This window comes from Zonotrichia leucophrys, chromosome 20 (genome assembly GCF_028769735.1).
Source record: "Zonotrichia leucophrys gambelii isolate GWCS_2022_RI chromosome 20, RI_Zleu_2.0, whole genome shotgun sequence".
NCBI lineage: Eukaryota > Metazoa > Chordata > Aves > Passeriformes > Passerellidae > Zonotrichia > Zonotrichia leucophrys.
Genome location: NC_088189.1, coordinates 12,577,079 through 12,597,527, shown reverse-complemented (window position 1 = coordinate 12,597,527; position 20,449 = coordinate 12,577,079). Strand labels below are relative to the sequence as shown.

Here is a 20,449-nt window from a genome sequence, read left to right as displayed (position 1 = left end):
GGCTGCAGTACGCTCTCCGCACCAATGCGAGAGTGAGGTTGTGCCGCTTATTGGCCGAGAGCCGTGATTGACAGCAGTGCGGGCCTATAGGAGCGGCGGGCGGGGCGGCACCCCCGGAAGCGGCGTGCGGCGGGGCGCCATGGCCGGCGGGGCCATGGCGGGTGGGGAGGATTCGCTTCGCGCTCTGCTCCGCGCCGCCAACGCGCTCCTGCAGCAGCGCCGCTACCACGCCGCGCTCGCCGTCATCAAAGGCTTCCGAAACGGCGCCGTGTGAGTGCCGGGCCCGGCCGCGGGTTCCCCATCCCTCCCGGGGTGCTGTGGCGGGGGTGCTGTGAGGGGGAGGCGGTTCCGTCCCCCTCAGCCGCAGTTGGGGTCCCCTGGGCTGGGTTTGGGGTCCCCCTCGGGCCTGAGGGTTTGGAGTCCCCTTGGCTTGGCTCGCTGAGGTGCCTGTGCTCTTCTCCCTCCTGCTCGGCTCCTCCCGGTTTGCTGTGCTGCTGCTGCTGGGCTGGCTTAAAAGTAATAGATATTTTGTTAAATAACCTTTTTTTTGTCTATTAGTAGATTAGAAATACAATAATTTCATAGTATAAAACGAACTCTGTGGAATATTTGTCGACCTTTACAGTTATGGAGCCAAAATCCGTGCCCCACATGCCCTGGTGATGACTTTCCTGTTCAAGAGTGGAAGGTACAAACTCTAAATCTGTGTTTTTGTGTTGCTGCTTTGAATGTTTTCATCACAGCTGTCTGTTTTCCATGTTTCTAGGGGGTTTAAAAAGCAGAAAAGTGTGTGAGCCATGGTTGAGCCTTGCACTGATATGAAATACACACAAATATATATAATTGAGGGATTCAATCACTCATGCAATGGTTGATGAGGACAGAGGGAGAATTAACAGATGCCAACAGCAATGTTCTGTGCTGTGTTGAAATATGGGAACTCAGGCTGTAGCAGTGCATGTTGTGCCTTTCCCTGAGTGCCTGAGGTTTGCATTTAGCAATAAAAAAGTTTGTATTTAGCAATAAAAAAGTTTTTAAAGGGCTGCTTGAATAGAGGGAAAATGGAACCCAGTCCACAGTCTGGGCAGGGCTGTGCTCTGATCAGGGAATTTCTCCTCCTTCCCAAGACATTCCTGGGGTGCCCAAACCATCAGTGTAGGTGGGGAGTGCAGGATTTTGCCTTTTCTCTCCTGTAATTGTCTCTTTCCCTCAGTTTCAGGGAGAAGCTGAAGTCCATTGCCCAGGCCACGTACGCCCACTCCCGGAACCTGGCTTATTTTGTGTTCACCTACAAAGGGCTCCTGGCAGCCCAGTCCCAGCTGCAGGGGAAAAAAATCCCATTCCATTCCTTCCTTGCAGCCTGCATTGGGGGCTGGCTGGTGTTTGGTGACAACAATCCCATCAACAGCCAGGTAAAGGCACTTGCTGAAAGTTTCTCTGGCCAGGAAAAACAAGAGGTGTGCCAGGAACTGAGTGGGGCTCCTGTTTCTCTGGTGGTTCTGACCAGAGCATTGCTCTTTTTTTCATTTCCTCTGCACAAATTGCAGTTGTGACTGCTCTGCACTCAAGTCCCAGGTGTGGCTGTGTGTTTCCATGAGCAGTGTGGGTGCTGGAAGCCCAGGTTTGCCTCCAGGGCTGCACTGGCTTTGGAGGAAGGCAGTCAGGTAACCCAGAGCTGTGGGGTTATCCCACCTGTCACTTGTGGTCATTACTGTGTGTTCCTGGTGTGGCCATCACAGGGTTAAACTCAACTGAAGTGTTGTGAGTGTAGGACTTGGTCAGATAGAGCTGGACTGAGCTAAACTGGTTAAACTGGCAACTGAACTGGTTAAACTGGCAACTGAACTGGTTAAACTGGCAACTGAACTGGTTAAACTGGCAACTAAACTGACCACTAAACTGGTTAATCTGACAGAAAAACTGACCACCAAACTGGCAACTAAACTGACCACTAAACTGATTAATCTGATGGTTAAACTGACAGATAAACTGACCACTAAACTGGTTAAACTGGTAGCTAAACTGGTTAATCTGACAGATAAACTTGCCACTAAACTGGCCGAACTGTCAACTAAACTGGTTAAACTAATAGCTAAACTGACCACTAAACTGGCTAAAACTGACCACTTAACTGGTTAAACTGACAACTAAACTGGGTAAACTGATCACTAAACTGGGTAAACTGGCAATTAAATTGGGTAAACTGACAGCTAAATTGACCACTAAACTGACAACTAAACTAACTTAACTGGTTAATCTGACAGCTAAACTTACTCCTAAACTGGTTAAATTCACCCCTAAACTGGTTAAATTCACCCCTAAACTGGTTAAATTCACCCCTAAACTGGTTAAACTCACCACTAAACTGGTTAAACTGATGAAAGCTGCTCAGAGGGTGTTTGATTTAAAGCTGGCTGTTAACACACAGTCACAAAGCAAGGAGTAAAACACAGAGCTGCAGATTAATCCCAGGTGCTCGATTTAAGCCAGGCCTGGTGTTAGGCTGTGCTCAGACTGACACCTGCTTGGCAGGACTGTTCTGTCAGCACCATCTGAGGTGGCATGAGCTGGGCAGAGACAGAAGTTGTGCAACTGCCCAGCAGTGCTGCAGGAAATGCAGCCTGTGATTGGCAAATCAGAGCAGCAGGCCTTGCAGGAGAGCAAACAGAGTTTTGGCAGAGTACTGATAGGGGCAATGTCAGCCTGTCTGAAGTGGGAGGGTTGTTCCTGTCCCTCCTGGCTGGGTTGTCACTTGTAAAGCCCTGGAGGGGCTGTGCTCAGTTCTCACCCTGCTCCCTGGGTTTCTCTGTCACCAACCAGGGGCTGTGTACAAATCACCAACAGGACAGGACTGCTGGAACGTGCCTTGAGCTGTTTGATTTTCCACCATCAGTCTCATTCCATGGTTATGACAATGGGAAGGTGCCACCAGCTCAAATCCCAGGCAGCAGACAAAGAACTTAATATTACAACTCACTTTATAAGTTTTTTGACCAATCACACAAAGCAAAAGCACATTGACAGTAGTTCTATCCAACCACTATAAGCACAGGTACCTTTGGTTAAACAATGCTGCTTATTTCAAATACAATACCTGCTTGTGAGCCTTAAAGCACAATGTACAGAGCTCCATTATTAAGCTTCAAACTTCTTAATGTCTCACTAGATAAACTTTTCTGTAGCTTAGAGAGTTATTCTAGATAAGGGTTAATACACAGACCATTGTTCTATTTGTCCTTGCTTTTCTACAGTTTAAATAATTTTTCTGCTGACCAATCTCATGGCTGCTGCATAGCTCTACTCACAGTTCTGGTGTATCTGAGGCCTGCCTTTTGCAGCTTTCCCAAAGCCCTCTGATTTTGTGGATGCTCACATTTCTCCTCTGCAGATCATCATGTACCTGCTGTCCCGCATCCTGTTCGGGCTGTCCCGGCTGGCTGTGCAGAAGGGCTACATCCCCCAGCCCAGGCAGGATCCCTTCCCTCTGCTGGCTGCCCTGGTGTGGGGGACAGTCCTGTGGCTCTTTGAGTACCACAGGGACACTCTGCAGCCCTCCCTGCAGTCCTCCATGACCTACCTGTACGAGGACAGTGAGGTGTGGCACGACGTGTCTGACTTCCTCATCTACAACAAAAGGACACACAGCAAGTAGGTGCTTCCCTCTAAACCACCTTGGAATGGGATGGGACCTCCCAGCAGCTGGGGGGGAAAGGTTATTCTGTTGCTTTTGACCTGTGGTTTTTTAAAATTAACATCTGTCAAGCAGAGTTGGCTCTTCTCTCCAAGCCTGAATGTTCTGAGCAGTTTTTTGGCTCCTTTTAGAGCAAGCTCAACCCCCACAGAAACTTGTTGCAGTCTGGTTTTAAGAGGCCTCATTTTCCCTACAAGTGTGGCATTGGGGTTTGTTCTTTAAAAATTAAATATATTTATAAAATGACAGCCTGACACTAAGTGGAGAGTGTGAAACCATGTTCTAGGGCTCATCTGAATGTGTACAAGTGGTTTTTTCTGTGCTGGTGGGATTGAGGGTGAAGGGAGTGTGGGACCTGCTGAGCTCTGAGAGCAGGGCCATCATTTCTTCATTGCTGTGGATGGCTGAGAATCCTGTTTAAACTATTATAAGGACAGTTATGTGCTCCTTGAAAGAGTTCCTCTGCAGTTTTCCCTCAGGGAGACAATAAAATGTGTGAGAATTGAACTGTTAGGATTGTCTTGTACCAGCCTGGTAAATCAGGCTTGCAAAGACTATTTTTGCTTGGTTCCTTTCCTGCACTTGGGCTGAATCTGTGCCTCTATGAAATGCACTAATGAATACCCTGTAATTATTTTAAACTTGTTTGTAAAGCTTTTAAAAGCTGCTTGAACTAAATACCAAAAACAGTTACACAACTTGGGCTCCTCTATGACCAGGCCTCAGATCTCTTGCTGGGGATTTTGTGTCTAAAGGAGCAACATTTCCCAAGCACTTTTATTTATTTTATTTTGGTGGAGCATGGCAAGGGTTTCTCTGAGGTCCAGAATCTGCCTTCCACAGCTGTGGAAAGTGTTGGCTGTAACCAGATTTGATCCTGATTTTTTGTACCTGTAGTTTGTGCAGGCTTAATTGATTAATTTAATTGATTAATTTATTCATTATCTTCCTCTCAAAAACACTCTGCTGAGCCCCAGGATAGGGCAGCACACCCTGGGTTATGGCAGAAGATAGCTGAGAAAGCACAAAAAGTGGTTTCATTAATCAATTAATAAATTCAAACTCCTCATAGTGCAAAGCACTACACAATTCACCCAATGATGTGCACTGAAATAATTCCTGCTTTGATGAGGTGATGTTTCCAAGAGAATCATGAAATTCCCTGCTCCCTTTTGGCTCAGTTGGGACTGTTGGGTTCACTTTCCCTGTACCCACCTGCTTTTTCCTGACCTGCCCATGGTATTTCATAATCCTGCTGATGCTCTGTTTATCATCCTTGGAACTTTTTACCCTCCAGGCTCTGGCAATTTCTCCTATGGTACAGCTGGAATGGTACATTTGACTTCAGAGAGCTTCTGAGTAGAAAAAAATTCACAATTTCTTCTTAAGTCATTTTTCCTTGTCCTCCTAAACTCCTTTATTACTGTTGCACATATTTGCAGTGCTGCTTTGCTTTATTTTCCCCCTTTTATTTTTTTTGCTTTTCTTTATTTTTCCCCTTTTCTTTGTCCATGCAAACCCATGATGTCCATGGTGCCCAAAAACCAAGAGACTTCTTGTCATAATAACTTTCTATGATCCCTTCAGCTTCTAATTTCATTGCTAACTTCTGATTAACTGCTGTTACAGTCTGGACTGAATAATTGGATTGGAATCCATCAGACCCCATGAAAGCTGTAAAATTAAGAATTTGGTTTGTTTCTTTTGGCTAAATATTTTTCTCTGTATATGCAGCTGAAATGGTACATTTAACTTCAGGGAGCTTCTGATTTTTAAAACAAATTCTCAATTTCTTCTTAAGTCATTTTTCCTTGTCCTCCTAAACTCCTTTATTACTGTTGCACATATTTGCAGTGCTGCTTTGCTTTATTTTTCCCCTTTTATATTTTTGCTTTTCTTTATTTTCCCCTTTTATTTTTTTTGCTTTTCTTTATTTTTCCCCTTTTCTTTGTCCATGCAAATCCATGATGTCCATGGTGCCCAAAAACCAAGAGACTTCTTTGTCATAATGATCCCTTCAACTTCTAATTTCATTGCTAACTTCTGTTACAGTCTGGACTGAATAATTGGATTGGAATCCATCAGATCTCATGAAAGCTGTAAAATTAAGAATTTGGTTTGTTTCTTTTGGTTAAATATTTTTCTCTGTATATGCAGCTGAAATGGTACATTTAACTTCAGGGAGCTTCTGATTTAAAAAAAAAAATTCTCAATTTCTTCTTAAGTCATTTTTCCTTGTCCTCCTAAACTCCTTTATTACTGTTGCACATATTTGCAGTGCTGCTTTGCTTTATTTTTCCCCTTTTATTTTTTTTGCTTTTCTTTATTTTTCCCCTTTTCTTTGTCCATGCAAATCCATGATGTCCATGGTGCCCAAAAACCAAGAGACTTCTTTGTCATAATAACTTTCTATGATCCCTTCAACTTCTAATTTCATTGCTAACTTCTAATTTACTGCTGTTACAGTCTGGACTGAATAATTGGATTGGAATCCATCAGATCTCATGAAAGCTGTAAAATTAAGAATTTGATTTGTTTCTTTTGGCTAAATATTTTTCTCTGTATATGCAGCTGAAATGGTACATTTAACTTCAGGGAGCTTCTGATTTTTAAAACAAATTCTCAATTTCTTCTTAAGTCATTTTTCCTTGTCCTCCTAAACTCCTTTATTACTGTTGCACATATTTGCAGTGCTGCTTTGCTTTATTTTCCCCCTTTTATATTTTTTGGTTTTCTTTATTTTTCCCCTTTTCTTTGTCCATGCAAACCCATGATGTCCATGATGCCCAAAAACCAAGATACTTCTTTGTCATAATGATCCCTTCAACTTCTAATTTCATTGCTAATTTCTAATTAACTGCTGTTACAGTCTGGACTGAATAATTGGATTGGAATCCATCAGATCTCATGAAAGCTGTAAAATTAAGAATTTGGTTTGTTTCTTTTGGTTAAATATTTTTCTCTGTATAGAGAAACATAAAGGTTCAATACAGAAAAATTGCTGAAGCTACAGGTGAGGTTTGATTCCTTTATAAAAATCTTTCTTTCCACCACTGTTGGGTGTTTGAAACATCTCAGTTTTTCTGTCAGAAGCCTCAGCATTGTTCCAACTAAGAGCATTGATATTCTGCTAAAATTGCTGAATTCCTGCAAGCTTTGATGGGATTTCAGAAAGCTGACAGCTGTGCCTTGGGAATTGCTCCCTAAAACTATTAAACTCACAAATCCTTGGCCATGTGTAATTATTGCAGCAAAAGAAGCTGTGGGCTGGGTGTCTCTGAGAAGGTTTTGATCTGTGAAATTTGTAGCTGGTGGTTCCCTTAGAAGTGGAATAACCTTCCTTTGCTGGGCATTGTGGCTGCTGGTGGAAGGACCAGGGGCCTTTCCTGACCTTTTCACACTGCTGTGTCTTCTCTAGAAAATAAATCCCAGCCAAAAACCAGTGTATGCAGTTAGCCTGGCAGCAGTGACCATGACTTCTCCTTGCTTCAAAATTCACTTTTTCCCTTTTAAAAACACTCTTGGGAATCTGCTCTTAAGGAAGGTCCTGAGCTGCAGTGAGCCATTCCACTCGACTTTCACACTGCTCGGTCTCTCAGAAACAATCCCGCATAACCAATGTCTCATACCTGGCACAGTAAAGGCCATTTCTTTTTTGGAATTCCTTTCTAGAGCTGGCTGCCGCAGTGAGCTGCCATCCACTCGCCTTTCACTGCTGTGTCCTCTCTAGAAAATAAATCCCAGCCAAAAACCAATGTCTCAATCAGCCTGGCAGCAATGACCATGGTTTTTCCTTGGTTCAAAACTCCCTTTTTCTCTTGGGAATCTCTTCCTTTCTTAGAAAGCCATGCCTGAGCCTGCCATGGAGCTGGAGGGGGCAGCTGCTATCCCTGGATCCCAGCTCTGACCTTTTCACACTGCTCTGTGTCCTCTCCAGAAAATAAATCCCAGCCATAAACCAATGTCTCAATCAGCAGTGACCATGACTTCTCCTTGGTTCAAAACTCCCTTTTTCCCTTTTTCAAAACACCCTTTTCTTGGGAATTTCTCCCTTTCTAAGGAAGCCATGCCTGAGCCTGCAGTGGAGCTGCCATCCCTGGATCCCAGCTCTGACCTTTTCACACTGCTCTGTGTCCTCTCCAGATAAATCCCAGCCATAAACCAATGTCTGCAGTCAGCCTGGCAGCAGTACCATGGCTTCTCCTTGGTTCAAAACTCCCTTTTTCTCTTGGGAATCTGTCCCTCTCTAAGGAAGCCGTGCCTGAGCCTGCAGTGGAGCTGCCATCCCAAGCTCTGACCTTTTCACACTGCTCTGTGTCCTCTCCAGAAAATAAATCCCAGTGTCTGCAATCAGCCTGGCAGCAGTGACCATGACTTCTGCTTGTTTCAAAACTCCCTTTTTCTCCTGGGACTCTGTAAGGAAGCCCTGGCTGAGCTGCAGGGGGCAGCTGCCATCCCTGCATCCCAGCTCCTCCCTGCTCCCAAACCCCTGGGGCTCTGCTGACCGTTGCTTTCCCTGCTGGGCTGGGCCAGGACGTTAAGCTGCAAGTCAGTGCTTTCCCCAGGGAAGTAATTGGGACAGCTCCTTAATGACATCAGCCCCCCTGGCTGTCCTGGGAGCAGATAGCTGGGGATGAGCCCCTTCTGCTGCCAAGGTGTTGGAACAATGCAGGAGTGTCGTGGGGAAGTGAACTAGAAGTAATTTGTCTGAGTCAGACTTTTGGGATATGTAAGTGACACTCCCTGCCCTCCCCCAGGGCATTGTTTGGGGACTGGAGTGCCCTGTTTGGGTTCCTTTTTTTATTAGCATTAAAAGCAAAAGAAATAAAGAGACAGTTGGGAAGCCACCTGCAGTATGGCCAAGTGCTTAAGGATCACAAAGAAGGGTCATTTTCTCCCCCCAGCCCTGACTGGTTTTGAATTTTAAGATGAGCACCAGGTTGTTTGTCTACAAGAACTTTATTTTCCTCATTGTTATTTTTTCCTTGACACCTGACTGATGCTGAGTGTCTCTAAAGAGGAGCAGAGTCTCTGTCTTTGCTCAGTTTGTCACTCTGGATAAAATTGAAGTGTTTAAAATGATGCTTCTCCCTCAGATTTTAAGCCTCTCTTAGAGGCAGTTTTAAAGGTTAATGAATCAAACTGATCAAAAGTTTTCAGCAATCCTGAGCTTTTCAAGCAGACTGACTATCCTGGGCTATTAATCATTTATTTTATGAAGGAACAAAGCAGGCTCAGGGTTATTTACTGCTGCTGCCTGCTGCCCTGGCATACCCACTGTGCTTCCCTTCCCTTTGGAGGACAGCTTGTGTGCTGGGCTGCAGAACCCTTTCCGGGACAATTGCATTATTTAACAAAGGTGAAAATGAGACAGCTGCCTGACATTTGGGTTAGGGAAGCTTTTCTGGGCTGTGTTTGATGCTGGCAGTGAAGGAGAGGGTGTTTGAACCTGTGTTTGGCCATTCAGTGCTGCAGGGGAGGTTTGAGGAGGCTGGGCTGTGACCCTGTGTCTGTGATGGGACAGTGCCTGGGACAGAACCATCCCTGTGTCTGTGCAATGACCAGAGAGCTGCCCTGCTCAGGGCATTTATCAGACAATTATGGGATGGTTCAGGTTGGATGGGACCTTAAAAACCATCCCAGCCCCTGCCATGGGCAGGGACACCTTCCTGTATCCCAGGGTGCTCCAAGCCCCATCCAGCCTGGCCTTGGGCACTGCCAGGGATGGAGCAGCCCCAGCTGTGCCAGGGTGGGGAGGGTGCAGAGCACCTTTGATATTGGTGCTGTGAGACTTTCCTGCCCTGCTGGAGTAGGTCAGACTCTGCTTTACACCCATCTGGGTGTGTGTGGAAGGGCAGAGATGATCCCTGGCTGCTGCCAGAGCCCCCTGTGCAGAGTGAGCTCTGCAGGCTGCTGGGAGCTGCCATGGCTGCCTGCATGGAGCCACCAAAGCCTGTGCAGATCCCTCACCAGGAGAAGCTGCTGGGGAGCTCCAGCTCATTTTCCCTGCATCAGCACAAAGGTGACCTTTGGTTAATGCCCCAAGCTGCTCCCTGTTTGCCAGGCTGTGTTTGTCTCCCTGGCCCATGGCAGCCTGGAGCTGAATGTGTTTTCTGATGCTGCTTTTGAAACCCAACAGATAAGGGAGGAGGGGAAATAAGGCATCATGTCTGTCTGCCACTGTTAATATTTTTGGGGTGTTAATCTTGAGTTTTCAACCTGTGTGTTCCTACCAGATTGCTGGAGGAGGTAACTTTTTTCTTTATTTAGAAGAACTTTCATGTCTCTGCTGGTGAGGAGGGAGAAAAACAAACTAAAAGCTCTGTAATACAGGTATTATTACCTCTGCTTTTGAGATGTATTTTGTATTCATAATTACTGTGTAATCCAGGCCTTGATTTTCTGACAGCATAGAAAAAAAAATAAAGAACATAACTCAGGTAACTTATGTGACACTGATCAGAATGCTTGTAGAAATATCTTGGATTTTGGGTTTAAAACAATAAAAAGAGAGGGCAGGGGGTTGTTGATGTGGCTCTGTCCACTATGAATCACCTTCTTGTGGCCATTATTTCTGTATCATCACTCTTTGAATATTACAATACTGTGCTTTGTCTACAAATAAAAATCCTAATTTTTTGTCTTTTTCTACTGTCATCATTTTTAAGCTCAAATCTATGAAGCAGTGCTTGATTATTGCATGTCTGTAGTCCTGGATGTAGAAAAGCCATGCACAAGGTGCAGTTTTGGCATGGTTTGGGCTCTGGTGTTACCAGCTTGGAAACAACAGCTGGAACTGCTTTGACCCCAGCATCAGATTTAAATCCTGCATGGGTAAGGATGCCAGCTGCAGAAACAAACTGGGATGGCTGACACCCCTTTTTGGTTTTTAAAATGTGACAAATAAAGAAAATAAGGATGTCTGTGGATTGTTTTGCTGCTTCTTCCAAGCTATAAATTCAGAGGGAATGTGCTGTAGAGGTGACTGCTGTGGTGGTGGGATGAAGCAGTTGCTGAGTGTAAGATCAAACCTTCAGCTTTGTGGCTGGAATGCTGGAGTGTCCAGCCTGGGCCATGAGAAGCCAAATTAACACCCCCAAACTGATGCCAGTGCTACCTTCAAGTGGTTTTTTCCTCCTCACAGAGTGTCACACTCTGTCTGAGCCCAGGTGGAGCTCTGGGTGACCTGTAGGTTTTGTTCTGACAAAAGCAGAAGTGTTCCAACACTTTTGGGTTCTCAGTGAGATGATTGGGTTCCCATGTGGTGGGAAGTGAACCTGCACTGGCTGCAGACACTAAGGAGAGGTAGAAGGCAGAGCCTGGCATGTTCCCAAATCACTCCTGAATAAAAGCCCCAGGCTCCCAGAAGCACTTCAGCCTCTCTGTTCTTCATGGGTGAAGAACACTTCCTTTGAGTGAAGGAAATGGAAGAGCCCTGTGGAATGGAGAGGCTCTGAGGGTTTGTGGTGTTCTGGCTCAGAGGATGAGACCAGGCTGCCCCGGCTGGGTGTGGAGCAGAGCAGGAGGGGAACAGTGCCCATGGCTGCCCTGAGAGACACTGCATGATGTGAGCTTTAAAAGCAGGTGCCACCACAGGAGAGGAGGAGGTGGCGCTGCTGAGTCTGGTGTGCCCAGCATCCAAAGAGGAGCTGGCCTGTGTCCTGTGGGAAGAACTGTGTCATCTTCTGTAAAGATGCAAGGGAACAGGCACTGCCTGCCTTTGGGGACTGGGGCTGAGAGGAGACACCTAAACCAGGGCTGCTCCCTTCTGCCACAAGGCAGCTTTAGACACTCAGTGCTTCCAGAAAATTGCTTTGGTTTGCACAGAACAGAGATGGCTCAAGTGGCAGAGCTGAGGGACTGCAGTGTCAGGGCAGCACAACTGGGGGGCTCTGGGCTTTCCCCAGGTGCAGATTGTGCCACACTGCCAGCTCACCATCCTGTGAACAAACCTGGGGACAGGGGCATTGGCAGAAGACCCCAGGGAAGTCCTGCTGTCCTTCCATGAGCCAGCTCAGCACACTCTGTTGGGACCCAGGGCATTCCTCTGACTGCCCTGGAGGACTCAAGATCCTGGTAGGGGGCTCAGAGACCTTGGCATGGAGTCAAACACACCTGTGCCTTTGATTATAACCCATGGAAACAATTACCAACTTTGTGTGAGGATGTACAAGCCACAAGAGTTTGAGTAGAATGATAGTGAATTTGTCACAGGGTGGAAAAGTAGAATTTTGGGGATTTAGAATGGGTGTTCAAGAGGCAAGATGGAGGAATCTGGCCATGTCCTGTCCTTCTTCTTGTCCTCCATCCTGTGCTGGGATGGTGGCACTTCTGGATTGGTTTAGAGACAGACTGTCTAACATAGGTGATAGATATTGGAAAATTATTGTAAATAAAGTACACCCAGTTTTTAGTATATAAAGCCAACACCACCCCAAAGGCAGAGACTGTGTCACAACCCGACCTGCTGGACAGATCTCAGCAGGTCAGAGAAAGAATGGAATAGATAAGAAAAGATAAACAACCTTGAAAAGCAGAACCAACGAATCTCAACTTCTTCTTCAGTCGCGGGGCTGGGAACAAAAGAGACTTTCTGACACCTTGGGGTCATCTTAACCACAGAAACAAGAACACTCCGTGTGGGAGCTGCCGGGGGCAGGACAGACTGCCATGGCAGGGACAGTAACTGAGCCCAGGGCTGTTTCCATCCTGCCAGCTCTCCTCCCCCTGCTCCCGCTCCAGGTGATTTTCCAGCGCAGGTACCAGCTGTGCTCCAGCTGCAGCCTTTCCCAGCACACACCCCTTGCTCTGAGCCCATCCCACAGTGCCAAACCCACCCAAAACTCCCGCGGGCTGAATCCTGCTGGGGCACAGAGTGTCTGAGCAGGCTCCCGATGCTCTCCAGCCCAGCAGGGCTGTGCAGACAGGGCTTTATCTGGGAGCAGCACCTGCCGCACAGCTAATCTTGGGAGCACGTCTGCACTCCTTAGCGGGGCTGCAGTTGTGCTGAGACACAATTCATCTGCTTCCCCTCATCCACATGCAAGGAAAGGCCCTGCCCGCCCTTCTCCCAGCAGCGTTTGCCTTTCATTTGTCTCCACAGCCGGCCCTGTTCGCGCTCCGCAGAGGGGGCAGAGCCGGCTCCCCCCGAGCAGCTCCCGCATGAATTAGGGGGGGTGAAGGCAGCCTTTGTGAGGCGGGCGGGAGCAGCTGGTGCGGCAGCTGTGTCCCAAACCCTGCCTCATCCCAGGAAACGCCGGCCTGGGGCTCCCCAGGGATGCGCGGGGAGAGCACCGCCAGCCCTGCGCTCCCGCCCGCCTGCTGGGGATGCCTCTTCCCCCTTGCCCAGATGGAAGAAGCATTAACTGTGTGCAAACATCTGGTCTAACTGTTGCTCATGCTTCCTAGTAATGATGATATTGCACTGGAAAGGCTCTGGAGAGTGGGGCCTGGAATATTAGAAGGGCCAAGTGTTAATTAAGTGTATTAATTTCCTTTAAGCGAGGCAGCGTTTCTATTTGCTCTGTGCTGGTGAAGAAATGAGGCACAGCGAGTTGATTTCATTGGTCACGGACATGCACCATGGTCCTGCTGTATTTAAGGATGGAGGGATCCAGGGAAATCACAGCCCTGCTCCGTGCTGGCCATCCCCATGGGAATTGCAACCACTGCCAAAATATCCAGCATAAAATCCTTTAAAGCCAGAAACCTGTTAGGCCAGCACAGGGGCACTGCATGTCAGGATCTGCTCTGCAGCAGAGGAGTTAACTCATCCCTGCAAATGCCTCCTGCATCCCACGCACTGCTGGGAAAAACAGCCCTTCTTCTTTCTCCTGCACAGCCCTTCCTTCTCCTGCACAGCCCTTCCTTCTCCTGCATCCCAGGCAGGTCAAGTTTGGCACTGCTGGTACAAACAGCCCTTCCTTCTCCTGCACCCTGGGCAGGTCAGGCTTGGCACTGCTGGTACAAACAGCCCTTCCTTCTCCTGCATCCCAGGCAGGTCAGGCTTGGCAGCAGGGCTGGGGCAGGAGCCAGCGCTGGCTCCCAGCCCTGCCTGGCACCAGCAGCAGGCTGGGGGCCACTGTGCTCCACCAAAAACCCCCAGGGACACGTGGAGCAGTTCCTGGGGGGCACAGAGGGGTGAAACCCTGGGCTTGGCTCAGTGGGGGTTTGGGTGCTTGAATTAGACCCTGTTCCACACTTTCCTCAAGAGCTTCCTCACATCTGGGCTCTGCAAAAGGCCTAATCTTGAAATTTATTTTTTTTTTAATTATTATTAGCAGGATGTACTTTTTTCCTTTTTCATTTTGCTTCCTCATGCAGCAGAGGCTATCAGTGTCCTGCAGGCAGCAGATAGTGGCGCTGGGAGCCGCCTGTCCCGTGTCTGTGGGTGGACTCTCATCTCTCTCAGCACATGGGGCCACTCCCGGCTCCGTGTGCTGTCCCTGTGTCCCTGCCTGTCCCCTGCCACACGGTGCCACGGCCGCAGAGAGCGCCTGGCACGGTCAAGTGCAGGTTGTGCTGCCGGCAGAGCTTTTCCTCTGCCCTCTGCGGGGTTATCAGGCAGTCCTGAAGGAGCTGTTCGGTGTTCGGAAACACAACGCCGAGCGGATGGAGCAGATTGCAGCATCCCGGGGTTTCTGTGCCTGCTGCATCCCTAAAGCAGCGTGAGCCTGAAACCTCCAGATTTGCTCCACAGCCTCACCCGTGATCTCGGGGCTGCTTTGAGCAAGGGCAACCCTGAGCTGAGCCCTGCATCGCTCCAGCACTTTTGGACTAAAATCCTGCAGGCGCCTGGCCCCGCAGGACAGGAGAGCCCCTGCCCCAGCACGGCTGAGCAGCAGTGATGTCCCCAAAGCAGGGCAGGCTGGGCTGGGCTGGCTGTCACCCCAGGGCAGGGGGAACACACAGGGACAGCCTGGGACACCCTGCAGAGCCCAAAGCCACCCCCTTCCCCAGCAGTGACACCCGAGGCGGGGCGGAGCCCGCAGCGCACGGAGCGAGCTGAACTTTGCTCGTGGGTGCGTGGCCCGTCCTGCCGGGCACCGGGGCGGGGAGCGGCCACACCGGAGCCCGTCAGCCCGGCGGGGCTGAGCCCGGGCCGGGACCGAGCCTGGAACTCCCCACGGGGGAAAACCGGGAGCTGGGGCCGGGTCGGAGCGAGGAACCCGCGGCGGAACACAAGGAGGGGACACCTCAGAGGGGGACACAAACAGGGACAGGGGAGGGGACATCCCTATGGGGGACACAGAGACACCCCCATGGGGACAAAAACAGGGACACGGGAGGGGACACCCCCGAGGGGGACACAAAGAGGGACACGGGAGGGGACACCCCCGAGGGGGACACAAAGAGGGACACGGGAGGAGACACCCCTAAGGGGAGACCCAGCGTACACAAACAGGGACGGGGGGGAACACCCCGTGGGGGACACAAAGAGGGACACTCCTATGGGGGACACAAACAGGGACACGGGAGGGGACACCCCCGGGGGGGGACACACACAGCGCGCGCCGCACCCACGCGCCGCCCCCGCCGCGTCCCCGAGCCGCGCTCCCATTGGCCGCCGCCCCAGCGCGACGCCGCTGATTGGCCGCCTGTCAGCGCGGCCCCCGCTCGCCAATGGCCACGCGGCACCGCCCGCCTCCCCGCTCGCTCCAGCCAATGGCAGCGCGCCTTTACCTCCCCGCCGCGGCGGGCGCAGCCAATGGGCGGGCGGCGGGGCGGCTCGCGCCGCTTTTCGCGGCAAAAAGGATTTGGCGCGCAAAGGCGCGCGGGGCCGGCGCGCCGAACAATCCGGCGGCGGGCGCAGCGGAGCCGGAGCCGGAGCTGGAGCGCAGCGGCCCCGCGCCCGCCATGGGCCGCGCCCCTGTCCGCGCCCTGCCTGCCGCGCCGCCCGCCGCACCGGCGGCACCGGCTGCCATGTGAGCCATGGCGGCGGCGGGCGGCGCGGCGGGGCTGGCGGCGCTGCTGGGCAGCGCCTCCCCGCACCTCTTGATCGTCTCCGCCGCCGCCGAGGAGCCCGCGGGCGGCGGCCACCCCGATACCGACCTCCTGCTCTTCGCTACGCCGCAGCCCGCCCGCCCCGGCGCCGCGCCCAGACGGCCCGCGCTGGGCCGCCCGCCGGTAACCCCCGCGAGTGGGATGGGGAGGGGGCGGGGGACGGGGCCGGGCGGGGGCTCCGGGGAGCGGCGGGCTCGGGCTGTGCTCCGGGCTGTGCAGTACTGAGCCTCGAACCGGCCGTGTACCGACCGGGCCGTATACCCTACCGGGCCGCATTCCCCACCGGAGTACACGGAGCCGGGCTATACAATGGGCCCGGCTGGATACCGGGACCTGCTTTGTGCCATACCGAGCCGGGCTGTACAGCGAGCTGTGCTGTATATGGACCGGGCTCCATACCGAGCCGGGCCGTACCGCTCCGTGCTGTGCCCCGTGCCATATGCCGTGCCCCGCTCGGTGTCAGCCCGTGCCCCGTGCCCCCGGCTGTGCCAGGCTGTACGGCCGGGCCGTGCCACGCAGCACCTGCCGGGCCGGCCCTGCCCCGCCGCCGCTCCGGAAGCCGCAGGCCCGGGCGCCGGGCCGTGCTTTGCCTCCCCACCCACCGCCCTGCCGGCTTTGGGGCGCTCCCCGCAGCGTGGCAGGGCCCCCGCGGTGGGGACAGCCCCCCACCCCCGCCGGGTGTGTGACAGCTCCTGCCACCCCCTGTGCCCGGATCTGGGGTGTCTGTAGCCCACGGTGATGGGGGGTTCCTCACAGACACCCTTCAATAGCACTGGAGCCTGACCCCGTCCCTTGCAGGTGAAGAGGAAGCTGAACTTGGAGACGGATCACCAGTACATAGCGGAGAGTTTGCCAGTGAGCCGGGGCAAGGCCAGGAACCCTGCTAAAGGTATCAGCTCCACTCCTGCTGCCCCCCCTGCCAGCCCAGCTCAGAGCAGAGCTCCCCCAGGCTCATCCCTGGCAGGTTCTCCCTTTGGAATGGGCTGTCCCTGGGGCTGTCCACTCTCCACACTCACTGCTGTGCCCTGTGCTGGTGGCACAGTTGTCCTGCCCTTCTGCTGGGTGTCACACTGGCTCTGTCCCTCCCTGTGGGATGCAGCTGTAGGTGTCAGCGTGGTGTCAGTGCAGTGTCTCAGGAGGACCTGCTGCTCTCTCCCCCCTGAGCCCTGCCTGCCACTCTCTGTCTCAGTCACACCCGGAGCACAGGTGTCACAGCCTGTGCCAGGTGCTGCAACTTCCTTCCTGCAGGGGATTTGGGCACCTCACCCCATTGCCCTGACAAAACAGATCGGGTTTGGGGTGCCAGACCTGGTCACTGGTCCACAAGCCACCTGCAAGCAGGTAGCAGGAGTTGTGTGACCTTTCAGCTCTGGCTTTCCCTTGTGGCTGAATGACACTTGTCCTCCACGTCTGGCAGGGGCAAAGTCTCCTGGAGAGAAGTCCCGGTATGAAACCTCCCTGAACCTCACCACCAAGCGCTTCCTGGAGCTGCTGAGCCAGTCCCCAGATGGTGTGGTGGACCTCAACTGGGCGGCCGAGGTGCTGAAGGTGCAGAAGAGGCGCATCTACGACATCACCAACGTCCTGGAGGGCATACAGCTCATCACCAAGAAATCCAAGAACCACATCCAGTGGCTGTACGTCCCTGGCCTCGTGGGGCTGTGCCTGGGGTGGGGGAGCTGTCTGGGTGGAGGATGGTCTTACTTGGGTGGGGAGTTTCAGGGTGGGGTCACCAGAGCTTCTGCTGCAGGGAGGGCTGTGCTCAGTGGCAGGAAACTCCTGTGTGTCCCCTGGGGCCCCCCAAGTCATCCAGGGGAGTGGTGGGGCTGCACCCAGCCTTGGGGAATGCTCTGCTGCTAAAAAACCCCTGCAGGGCTGGTTCTCCTTGGGGGCACAGCAAGCTGTGGGGGCTGGCTGCTGATGGGCACGGTGCTCCCCAGGGGCAGCCAGGCCACCGTGGGAGCGCCAGGCCGGCACCGGCTGCTGGAGAAGGAGCTGCGGGAGCTGCAGGCGGCCGAGCGGCAGCTGGATGACCTCATCCAGATGTGCACGGTGCAGCTGCGCCTGCTCACCGAGGACCCCGCCAACCAGCAATATCCTTTGCTTGTGGGGCGGGGCTGGCTGGGTGGGGCTGTGGTTGAGCCCCGGAGGCGCAGGCAGGGCGGTGCTCAGCCCACATCCCCTTGTGTGTCCCTTCCTTGACCCGCCCCACCGCAGCCTATGTGACCTGCCAGGACCTCCGCAGCATCGTGGACCCCGCGGAGCAAATGGTGATGGTGATCAAAGCCCCCCCAGAGACCCAGCTGCAGGTGTCAGACCCTGCAGAGGTGAGTTGGGGTCACGCTCTGCTCCTCCTGTGCCCTCCCTGAGCAGCCCAGGGTTCTCTGCTGTAGGAGCATTGGGGGGTAGGACAGTCAGGACAGACGGACACGAGAGATCTCTGCAGCCAGGGCTGGAACTTGGGGTTCATTGCAAAGGGCCTGGGGGCAGGGCCCTGCTGGGAGCTGCCAGACACAGCTCAGAGCAGGCCCCAGAGAGGAGAGGGGGAGAGAGTAAAAGGGTAAAGAGTAAAAGCATAAGCGAGCGAGGTTCCCGTTCCAATGCGATAAATCACCCTCTGTGTTGAATATTCTCATTCTCACCAACCAATCTAGTACAAGATACAAATCCTACAGCATTTACATACAGCCTATAAGAATCATTACATCACCACACTGTGTTACATTTTAAACCCTAAAAACTCCTCTTTGGGCCCCTTCTGCCAAGCTGTAGGGTCTGCTCTGACCCTTGGGCCTGTCTGCAAGCAGAGGGTGTTGTTCCATCAAAAGGGGATCACCTTCAGCTGGCCATGCCATTGTTTTCCAGTTGTTCAGTAACTGAGGGATCTCAAAGCTTGCTTTCATTTCAATCTCACTTATAGTTTCCATATTCTCAAAATCTTTTGCCAGGCAATCATATTGATAAGGCTTTCCTGTTTCATCTTCCCCAACACTCTGTCTGTCCCTGTGCCACCCTGTGTCACTCCTGTCCCCTCCCCAGGCGTTCCAGGTCTCGGTGAGAAGCACTCAGGGCCCCATTGATGTGTTCCTGTGCCCCGAGGACAGCTCGGGGGTCTGCAGCCCTGTCAAGAGCCCCTTCAAAGCCCCTCCTGAGGACTCTCCTCCCAGCCACTCACAGCCCAGAGGCCCCCTGCTCCTGCATCCTGCCCAGGATGTGAACATGCCTCTGCTACCTGGAGAGCAAGGTGGGGCTGGGGACAGCCTGGGGACACGAGGGGGCTGGTGACATGAGCTGGGGACATGAAGGAGATGGGGACACAAGGGGCCCAGGGACATGAGACGGCTGGGAACACAAGGGAGGGCCTGGGGACATGAAGGGCCTGGGGACACAAGGGATGGGCTGGGGACACAGAGCTGGGGACATGAGGGACCTGGAGACACAAGGAGCCTGGGGACACAAGGAAGGGCCTGGGGACACAAAGAGGCTGGGGACACGAGGGGGCTGGGGACACAAGGGGGCTGGGGACATCAGGGAGCTGGGGACACGAGGGGGCTGGGGACATCAGGGAGCTGGTGGGATGTCATGGTGGCTCTCAGCCCCTCTGTAGTGACACAAGCAAGGAGCTGGCACGCTGCTCAGGCACCCCAGCAAGGCAGGGAGGTGGGAAGGCAGGATCCTCCCAGGCACAAAAGCCTTTTTTGGGGTTTCTTCGGGGGGAGTATTATGGGATTTACAGCTGTTGCCATGCCCACAGAAGCGCTGCTGCCAGGGCCGAGCGCGCTGCCCAGCAAGGGCCCCAAGGAGGAGGAGGAGGAGGAGGAGGTGAGCCTGTCCCCCCTGGCCTCCATGGACATGCTGCTGGAGCAGAGCAGGGAGGAGCTGGCGGCTTTCCTGCCCGATGAGTTCATCAACCTGTCGCCGCCGCAGGCACAGGACTATCACTTCGGGCTGGAGGAGGGCGAGGGCATCAGCGAGCTCTTCGACTGCAACTTTGGGGACTTCACCCCCTTGGACTTCTGAGGCTGAGCCCTCCTGGGTGCCTGGGGCAGTGCCAGGGCAGGGCAGCCCCTCTGGCTCCCGTGCTCCCTGTTCCCCACCCATTTTTGCAATATTTTCTCGTTATCCCTCCAGCCCGGTGGCATCCCCAGCTCCAGCCCCACGGGGAGGATGCCAGGGTGGGGTTCCCATCTTGGGGAGCCCCCCCATAGGGCCCTGATCAGGGGCACTGCCCAGGGCAGAGCCACTGCCCCCCAGGAGCCCGTTGCAGAGCTTTAAGCAGTCCTGTGTATAGATTAATGATTTGATTAATTTATTATTGTCCCCTGGGGACAGCATTTCATTTCCACGGGGGTTTGGGGGGGCTGTACAGCAGAGTGGGGGTGCTGAGAGTTTTTGTTGTGCTGGGAGGGGGTGGTGGAGGCGTGGGGGGTGCTGGCTCAAGGCTGTCCCCCTGCCTGGGGGCTGCCCACGGCCTGGCTGAGCGTGGGGTATTTATTTATTATTTATGGCGTGTGGAGCTCTCCCAGGACATGGAGGGAGCAGGAGGACGGTGCTGGTGGGACATGGAGGGTGTCACCAGGGTCCCACCAGCACATCCTGGCTTTGCTTGGGTCCAGAACGGGGCTGGCGAGGCCATGGCTGTGGCAGGTGGCAGTGGGGACGGGGCTGGTGGCCCTGGCACCGTGTGCTTGTCCCCTCAGGGGACACAGAGGTGGCCAGGGGGAGCATTTCTGCAGGTGAGCACCCAACTGTGCT

The 20,449-nt window shown here is 52.8% G+C and overlaps 2 protein-coding genes across 3 annotated transcripts; both read left to right on the top strand.

The window, feature by feature from the left end:
- Positions 1 to 106: 106 nt before the first annotated feature.
- PXMP4 (peroxisomal membrane protein 4) lies at positions 107 to 10,330 on the top strand. Its single transcript, XM_064730014.1, has 5 exons — positions 107 to 270; positions 626 to 688; positions 1,214 to 1,412; positions 3,389 to 3,648; positions 8,019 to 10,330. Exons 1-5 carry the CDS (start codon positions 140 to 142, stop codon positions 8,023 to 8,025), a joined length of 660 nt encoding a protein of 219 aa, XP_064586084.1. The 5' UTR covers positions 107 to 139; the 3' UTR covers positions 8,026 to 10,330.
- A 5,265-nt stretch (positions 10,331 to 15,595) lies between these two features.
- Positions 15,596 to 20,070, top strand: E2F1 (E2F transcription factor 1). 2 transcript variants are annotated; one of them, XM_064729929.1, is made up of 7 exons: positions 15,596 to 15,817; positions 16,493 to 16,583; positions 17,112 to 17,331; positions 17,635 to 17,787; positions 17,907 to 18,021; positions 18,734 to 18,938; positions 19,452 to 20,070. In XM_064729929.1, exons 1-7 carry the CDS (start codon positions 15,623 to 15,625, stop codon positions 19,712 to 19,714), a joined length of 1,242 nt encoding a protein of 413 aa, XP_064585999.1. In that variant the 5' UTR covers positions 15,596 to 15,622; the 3' UTR covers positions 19,715 to 20,070. The 2 variants fall into 2 exon arrangements, with proteins under 2 accessions (XP_064585999.1, XP_064585998.1); XM_064729928.1 differs by having other exon boundaries at positions 19,449 to 20,069.
- The last annotated feature ends 379 nt before the right edge of the window (positions 20,071 to 20,449 follow it).

Bases quoted from the DNA above. Each gene is read 5' to 3' on its own strand.
- PXMP4 (XM_064730014.1), top strand. From the start codon at position 140: ATGGCCGGCGGGGCCATGGCGGGTGGGGAGGATTCGCTTCGCGCTCTG. The intron at 271-625 runs GTGAGTGCCGGG...CGACCTTTACAG, and splicing joins GGCTTCCGAAACGGCGCCGT to TTATGGAGCCAAAATCCGTG. The intron at 1,413-3,388 runs GTAAAGGCACTT...TCTCCTCTGCAG, and splicing joins ACAATCCCATCAACAGCCAG to ATCATCATGTACCTGCTGTC.
- E2F1 (XM_064729928.1), top strand. From the start codon at position 15,623: ATGGCGGCGGCGGGCGGCGCGGCGGGGCTGGCGGCGCTGCTGGGCAGC. The intron at 16,584-17,111 runs GTATCAGCTCCA...CACGTCTGGCAG, and splicing joins GGCCAGGAACCCTGCTAAAG to GGGCAAAGTCTCCTGGAGAG. The intron at 18,939-19,448 runs GTGGGGCTGGGG...CCATGCCCACAG, and splicing joins TCTGCTACCTGGAGAGCAAG to AAGCGCTGCTGCCAGGGCCG.